The sequence below is a fragment of the Camelus bactrianus genome, chromosome 10 (genome assembly GCF_048773025.1).
Source record: "Camelus bactrianus isolate YW-2024 breed Bactrian camel chromosome 10, ASM4877302v1, whole genome shotgun sequence".
NCBI classification, from domain to species: Eukaryota; Metazoa; Chordata; class Mammalia; order Artiodactyla; family Camelidae; genus Camelus; species Camelus bactrianus.
Genome location: NC_133548.1, coordinates 45349365 through 45358030, shown reverse-complemented (window position 1 = coordinate 45358030; position 8666 = coordinate 45349365). Strand labels below are relative to the sequence as shown.

Sequence of the window (8666 nt, the reverse complement as noted above, 5' to 3'; positions counted from 1 at the left end):
AGAAAACCTAGTGAGCCTGGTACTTTAAAGAAAGTTTCCATCAGGTAGGAGGACGGTGGAGTTGACAGTAGTAAAGTAGATACCAAAGATGACAATGAGCATGATTCTGATAATGACGGTGTGAATATTCTTGAAGCCAAAGAATTAATAACCAGAACAATCATTTATTTTCAGCTCAGCCCCAGAAGAACGTCAGCCCAGCATCCCCCCAGGATGCACTTGTCCAACATCACTCAGTTTAGCCCCGTGCTCTACCTCACTGGCTTTCCAGGGTTGGAAACCATTGAGCAATGGATTTTCATCTTCTTCTTCCTCATGTACCTCGTGGCCATCTCTGGCAACTGCTTCATCCTGATAATTATTAAGACCAGCCCTCGTCTGCACAAACCCATGTACTATCTCCTCTCCTTTCTGGCCTTCACTGACCTGGGCCTGTCAGTGTCCACCTTGCCCACCACTATGGGAATCTTTTGGTTCAACTCACGTGATATCTACTTTGGAGCCTGCCAAATCCAGATGTTGTGCATCCACTCATTTTCCTTCATGGAGTCCTCAGTACTCCTTGTCATGTCCTTTGACCGCTTTGTGGCCATCTGCCACCCCCTGAGGTACTCGGTCATTATCACCGGCCAGCGAGTGGTCAGGGCAGGCCTGGTTGTCATCCTTCGGGGACCTGTAGCCACTGTTCCCATTGTTCTCCTCCTGAGGACTTTTCCTTACTGTGGGTCTCGAGTCCTCTCCCATTCTTTCTGCCTGCACCAGGAGGTCATACACTTGGCCTGCACAGACACCACCTTCAACAACCTGTATGGGCTGAGCCTGGTGGTGTTCACTGTGATGCTGGACCTGGTGCTCATTGCACTGTCCTATGGGGTCATCCTGCACACAGTGGCAAGACTGGCCTCCAAGGAGGAGCGGCTCCGAGCCTTCCAAACATGTACCTCACACCTCTGTGCTGTGCTGGTGTTCTTTGTGCCCATGGTGGGGCTGTCCCTGGTTCATCGCTTTGGGAAGCATGCTCCACCTGCTGTCCACCTTCTTATGGCCAATGTCTACCTCTTTGTGCCTCCCATGCTTAATCCAATCATATACAGTATTAAGACCAAGGAGATCCGTCATGCCATCAGCAATCTCCTGGGTCTTAGAAAGGCTGGTGCTGAATCCTGGAGCTAAAAATTTCACTGGTGCCCAGAAGAAGGTCCCAAATCAGGCCAAAGATTTACTACATTTTGTACCTATTATCACACCCTATTTTTCCCAAGTTTTTTTTTTTTTCACCGCCCTAAATAAAATATGGATGAATTTCTTTCTTGAGTTTGGGTTATGAACGCTAACCTTTTCTTGCTTAAATTACAATGCTTTCTCCTATATATGAGACCTAGATATTTTGGTAGCATCAAAAACTGCCCAGAGGAAGAGTCTCATCAATGTGCATAAACTAAAACTAAAATGAAACTATGCAAAAATTTTAAAGGAGAAATAAGTAAAAAGCACCTAGAGCAGAACCTAGCAGAGAATAGATCAATGTTTGTTGTTCAAAATTCACCTCAGGAAATGTACCTCTTCTCTCCATGGCTCCTTGGGACTGCCTCCCTCTTCCCTGCCTGGTAAAGTCCTTCTCTTAGGTTTCTATCCTAAGTAAACTATATCCTTTAGACTCTTGTGTCACATTTGAAGAACCAGAACTTCTTCACTCTTCTCTCATGACTGATTCAGGTAGAACTCCTCCACATCCTTCTCATCTTGTGCTCTCTTCAGGCTCTGTTCATCTAGTAGACACTCTTGACCCCACTCCTGACACTTCTCACCTCTCATTTTCCTTTCCTGTGGATTTGCTGAAGATAAATGAAGTCAGTGTTTGCTTCTAGGCACCCTAGTTGTGAGATCTTGCACAATGACCTGCAATGTGACAAAGCTTCAATGAAAGGACCTACCACAAACATGTCTAAGTCACGATCCCATTGTGCAGGAGGCTGTGAACCTGAAATTGGCAGAGAAGCTTGCCCCTGCCGTTAACTATGTGAAATTCGTCTTGGAGTCTCAGAGACATTTTCATGACAGACTCTCTCTCCCAAACCAGAGCAGATGCTCCATCTGTCTGCTCCCTCAGAATCCTGCATTTCCTGTTGTAACATTTATCACATAGTAATGGAGTCTTCTGTGTTTTAGATCTTTTTTCTTTGTTGTTTACTTTTTTGTCTCTCAGAATACATGACTAAGTTTATCTCCTTGTAGGAGTTATGAATGTGTTGCTCACCAGTAAATCTCCAAAATACAATTACTGCCCTGTAACAGATATTCAATGAATAAATTCTGTGTTTCCTTTTCTTTCTGGAATGTTGAATCTAATGAGACAGCAGCTTTTAGTAAAGAATACCTGTTAAATCCTTGTATCTCCTGTGAATCCCTTTTTACTCTCTCAGGCAGTTTGGCCTTCTCGTATCTATATCCTGCAAAAGACGGATGAATTTCTCAGGAGCAGATATTCTGTCTTACAAATCTTTGCATCCATGTATATGGCCGAAAGCTTACAGTCCCTATATACTCAATGAATGAGTGTGAGTAACTACCTGGTAGGAAGAACAGTCTCAAAGGGAGGCTAGACTAGAGAAAAGAGGATGACAGAAAACAGGACTGAGGGTCACCCAATACATTTTTGGTAACTCTAGCAGCTAGTGGGAGAAGAGAATGAAGGAACATCATGTCTGCTGGAATATTTCATGTTGCTACTTAAGATCACTGAGTTTCCATGGTAGATAACTCAGGTGCCTGCAGACTGTTCCAGGAGAATGCTGATCCCTTTTTGGTGTTTGTCAGGTCTGCATCCATTTAAGGAGTTTCCTCTGGGGGCCCAAGACCCAAGGGAGAAAAACAGATAGTCTTATAGTTACAAGTGCAGCAGATGCAGAGAGTAGTCCTGAGTCAATTAGAAGAGGATAGGAAAGGTGTGAGTGAGGAGGGAGAAGGACCTCAGAGGCTGGGAAAGAAGCTACAGACAGCAAGGGACCAGTAAGTTGCTGAAAGCCCCTTGATTTGTGGATACAGGCAGCCAGTCCAGTGACCTCCCTGACACCCTTTATCTAGCAGGTCTCTAAGTAGGGTTATGGGATGATAACCCATCATCCCAGGATGATGGCGGGTCTGTGGTTAGAGCTGCTGCTCCATGCTATCTCTCCATTATCATTTTGGTTGGAAAGAGAGACCAGAATGTGTGTCTAGGCTGGATTTGGGAGTGGAGTGATACAGTATTGTGGCAGGCAAGGGATCATAATCTCAACAACTCTCCCTCCTCCCCCAGTTGATGTGACTTCTAACACTTCAGAGCACTTTTTTCCACACTCCTGTTAAGCCCAGTAGTTTCCCTGGAGAGGAGGCAGGCAATAGGGGAAAACCTTCCATCACAGAAAGAAGCTAATGCGCAGAGGGATTTGTTCCCTTCACCAAAGTGATGTAGCTGGCGCATCCAAAAACCACTTACAAGCTGCAAGTCCCAACCTTCAGCCTCTCACTCCTCACAGTTGTCGGATCACTGACTTACGCCCACTGAAGGTGTGGAGGGAGGACCTGTAGCCGTCAGATGGTGGATCATGGTTGTGGAGAATTTTCAATAAGAAGGCAGCACTGACAACTGCAAAGAATCATCATCTACATGTGGTTCTAACGGCACCACATTTAGAACCACAGATAAACAGCTCTATAACCTAACGACAGTGTTGTCGTCCCAGTTTTCCAGACGAGGAAACTGAGACTAAGCAAGCGGCTTGCACAGTCACCGAGCTCGTCAATGCTGAAGCTGTGCTTGGAGTGCAGATCTGATTCTCGGGTCGAGAGCTACGTCCTCAACCACTGCACTGCCTAATGAAACCCTGTCTAGAGTTGAGAAGCCTGAACAAAGGGCTGTGAGAGACCCAGCTCCCCATCCTCTCCCTGTTCCTAATGCTTCCCCGCATCAGTCCCCTGGTGTCTGACCGCCTCCTCCTCCACTTCCCATCCTCCCTGCTGCCTAGACCTGCCCTTTCTTTCCTTGTTGTCTCACAAGAGATTCCTCTCCTCAGGCTCCCCTCTTTTACCTGACTCCCCACTCCGCCTCTCCACCTCTTTCTCTGTTTCTCCCTCTGCCTCTCAACATCCACTCTGAGTCCCTGAGCTTCCTGCCAATGTATCGCTTGGCTTTCCCCTTCACAGTTCCTCAGCCCGTGTTTTTTGCCCCCTAGTTTTCTCTCTGTCTTTTTGTCATCCTCCTCCCTCCTCTCAGTCTTTCAGCAAAGTCCCTCCCTCCGACCTTAGCTTCCCCATTCTCCAGGCCCTTCACACCATCCCTTTCTGCCTCGCATCCCCCCTTATTTTCTGCTCTCCCATTGCTTCAGCTAAGTTACACAACCCCCTTTCTCCGTGACACTCACCGTCTTTCACAGACGCGTTCGTCACCCCTTTCTTCTTTCACTGTATGGTCTTCCCGCCTCCCCGCTTCTTGTGCTGCGTCCAGCACAGCTCAGGACCGCGTCTGAGGACAGGTGACGCAAGACTTAAGAAACAAAGAGAAAGAGTAAAGAGCAAAGATGGGACTAGGGGTCTCAAGATCTCATGGGTCCAGAGTCCCGAAAGCCTGGTCGACAGCATATTTATTAGGAGTATATAGCTCAGAGAAAAATGCGATCAAAGAGGTGGGGCTTTAGATATCCCATGCGAGAAGCACCAAGTTCTGCTTGCTGTTTAACTGATTAATTTCAGGCCTATCCCTTCCAGGAACAATCACCCTCCTCAGGGTATGCAAAATTTCTAAATCTATCCTGTTGTTGCCTCCAGGACATCTTGAGATAGCAAATATTTCCCCTGGGCTTAACCGCATGCTTTCATGCCAGAACAAAGGTCTGTTAATGGGTGATCTGGCTTTCCAGGACCATCGTTGTTTCACCCTAAGGAAGTATCTGCCCTCCTTCATGCCCTTATAGTCAATCTCAGGATTGCTCACCCCAAGTTTTCTTTAGCATAATATGTGCTATAGGTCATCTACTGCATAACACATTAAAACAAAGCATGTGTATGTTAAGCAAGCAAGTGTGAGTATAATATTTTTAGCTCATGGAAATTTAGGTGTGGCTTGTTTTCCAGCTGTTCGTTTACCAGCGGCTTGTTTTTGAGCAGCTTGTTTTCCAGCATTCTGGAACCATGATTATCTCCATCTTTGCCTCTCAGCATGTTTTTATTAAGTCCACCATTTTACTGCCTTTCATTCTCCCCCGTCTGACCCTCACTATACCTTCTTCTGTTGCTCAGCCTCATCCTTCAGTCTGTCCCTTAGCCTTGCTTTCTGTCCCTCAGTGTAAGCTGTGATCTCTTCCTCAGGATCCCCTTTTATCACTGTCCCTCAATTCCTCCCTCAATAGATCCTCAGTTTTTCAAAGTCATATGGCACCTTATGCTGAGATCCAATATGCTCTCATTTTAAAGAGGAGATCGGAGTTTATTTCTGTATAATAAGAGACAGTACAGACAATGGGGAAAAATTACAAGAAAATCAGTGTTTGGTTTGGGAGCAGTAACATTTATTGTTTTTTACATTCCAGACCTAGTGCTAAATTCTGTGCACACGGTGTGCCAATTAAAACACATTCATTCTTTGATTAGAAGGCATCATTACCATTATTTTACAGGTGAGAATACAGAAGCAAATATTATATCAGACACTGAGATCCGGCATAGCAGGGCTTGTCTTGTGAGCCTCTCGCCAGGTACCCCTGCATTTCAGTATTTAATAAACTGATTTGAGCAAGGAACAGGCTTTGTCTTTGTTGCTTTTTTTTTTAACATTTTGTTTTTAAATTCTTTTTTTTTTTTTTTTTTTGCAGGGAGAGGTAATTAATTTTACTTATTTAGTTAGTTTTTTGATGGAGGTACTGGGAATTGAACCCAAGACCTCATGCATGCTAAGCATGTGCTCTACCACTTGAGCTATACCCTCCCCTTGTCTTTGTTGCTTCTGTTTCAAGGTACACATTCTGATAGTTGCTTTTCACAATACCTATTTAGGAAACATTGCTCTAATAAGTTTACCTGATTTATTAAAATTTTGTGAGTTGTGTCAGACATCCAGCTTGGTTTTTAAGGAGAGATAACTTTGAAAACACAGAGACCAAAACAAAAACAGAAACAGAAACAAAAAACTAAGGGAGCAGACACGTCAGTCCCCTCTTAAATTAGATTTGTTAAAAAAAAGAAATTTCAGGACTTAGAGTAAAGGTAACAGCTTTTAACAATGAAGACACTACAGGATGAATTAGTGTGACTCAGTGAGAGGAAGAACGAGGTTCCCAGAGGACCTGAGAAGATGCTTGAGGCATGAGATACTCACTAGTGAGTTCTGGGTTCTTTGAAAGGGGTTGAGCTAAGAGAGAAGCAAGATACAACTTCTCCCAGTCATACAGACATGTGGAAAGGGTCACAGAATGACAATAAGGAGATAAAGTGAAGAGCAGATTGCATGAGGAAGCTCTCTACAGGCATCCTCATTTTGCTTAGAAAAATTAGAGATAAATTCTTCTACAGAAAAAGCTTGAAGAGGTAAGGCCAAATAGAGAAGGCAATTTGGGAGTAACAACATTTCTGAGCATCTGAGCATTCTGTGAAGGTTGAGCTATATAGATTTTTCTAAGAGAAGTTAAAAAAAAAAACTGCCTTTCACTAGCTGGTCCAAAAGAAGAGCAGAGAAAACCCTTGTTGATGTTTAATGTCACAGGGGTAAGTAAAAGACTTGATGGGAATAAGAGAAAGAGGGAGAAAGCAGGAAGAGGACAGACTGCTTATGAAGGCAGGGGTTAACTGATAGGTCACTGAGTCCCCGAGCGTGCAGAGAGGCCAGGCCGGCCAGCAGGGGACTGCCGCCCTAAGACAGCAGGGCATCTCGTGCTTACTGGCCTAGTAACCCTCAACACACCCGCCACCGCCTTTCACAGAACAAAGCAGCTTCTGGAGAATGGAGATGTTCACCCTAGCAAGTGCCAACTGGAGTTTCTCTGTGTTCCTGCTGACAGGCTTCCCAGGTCTGCAGTGGGCTCACCACTGGATCTCACTGCCTGCCTTTGTAGGACACTTGGTGGCCCTGCTGGGGAGTGCCACCATCTGGCACCTGGTAAGAACTGACCCTTCCCTCCACCAGCCCATGTACTACTTCCTGGCCAACCTGGCTGTGACGGACTTGGCCTGTGCCGGTGCATGCCGCCCCCAGTGCTGGGTGCGCTGGGGCTCGGCGCCCTGCATTCTGCAGCAGCACTCCCTGCACTCCTTCTCCTTCGTGGAGTCAGCCGTGCTCTTTGCTATGGCTCTGGACCACCTGGTGGCCATCCGATTCCCACTGCGCTATGCGTCTGTGCTCACGGGTCCTCGTGTGGCATTGGCCTGGGTCATGCTGGGCACTCAGAGTGCCGCCATCACGGTGGCACCATCACTGCACCTCCTGAGATTTGACTACTGTCACCCTGGGGCACTGCCCCATGCTCACTGCCTTCACCAGGACATGATCCGCCTGGCCCGCTCTGACTCTGCGGGCTGGGCCTCATCATGCTGGCCATGGGCACGGACGTTCTCTTCATCCTGCTCTCCTACAGGATCCCCCTCTGCCCCAGGGAAGAAGGGAGCACTCATCACCCTCAAAGTTGGAAAGCTTGATAAAGCTGCATGTTGCTGAATGTGTAGAGGACGTGCATTTTCATACACTACACGTTGTAATCTAAATTAGTGCTGTTCAGTATTTTATCACCTATTTTGGTGTATGTGTCAACTCACATAGCACATGCTCTTTAACCCAGAAATTCCAGTTCTTAGTGCTGCCCTAGATTCATACTCTCATGCTTCTTCATGGACGCATGGTCTTGAATAAGAATTTTCACTTCAGCAATGCTTGAAATAAGATTAAAAAAAGAAAACTAACTGGCAGTCAACAGGTAAACAGTTAAATGAGTTAGAATCTGTCCATACTATGGAATGTTTTGCAGAAAAAAAGAAGACCCAGATTGATAGGCTTAAGCAAGATATAGCAAATTATATATATTTATATATATACACATAATTGTTGTATAACAATTTAATCACATAAAAGCATCAATTTGTTTGTATCTGTAAAAACACCCCCTAAATTGATAACAATAATAACTCTTTTGAGGGAATCTGTGACAGTGAAGAGAGGAACAAAAGGAATTCTTACCTTATCTGCATTGCTTATAAAATGTTAAGAATAATACAGTTAACACTTTCTTCTGTTATAAATATATACATAATTATTGTATATATACAATTATGTATCTACACATATATTTATCTTTACACCAAAAGCCTGTTTAAACCTTGGGACAATGGGAAGCAAACTAGGTACTAAGAGCAAAGCTCTATAACTGAGAATACATGTTGAGAATAAGCCTGGAGGGAAGACATTTGTAAATCAGGAAACTGTAAGGTTCTTGAGGGATGCTGACTTTGGGCAATCACACTAATTCCTCTGCTGAGACCTTACTGGAGAAATGTACTGTGCATAGCTATTAAGATGAAGCGGAAAGCAAAAAGGAAAGTCTGCTAATGCTCGATATCCTTAGTTGGCTGAAGAATTTGAAATGTGAGGCTTCAGAAGCCGACCTGATGTAGACGTTGCAGACCAAGTATTAGCGGGATAACAC

General features: G+C 44.9%; 1 protein-coding gene and 1 pseudogene across 1 annotated transcript; both read left to right on the top strand.

Annotated features, from left to right (window-relative positions):
* The first annotated feature begins 213 nt into the window (after nt 1-213).
* On the top strand, nt 214-1173 carry LOC105061867 (olfactory receptor 51M1). Its single transcript, XM_010946002.3, has one exon. The coding sequence runs from the start codon at nt 214-216 to the stop codon at nt 1171-1173; it is 960 nt and encodes a 319-aa protein (XP_010944304.1).
* Nucleotides 1174-6973: 5800 nt separating this feature from the next.
* Nucleotides 6974-7665, top strand: LOC105061866 (olfactory receptor 51L1-like; annotated as a pseudogene).
* Nucleotides 7666-8666: the final 1001 nt, after the last annotated feature.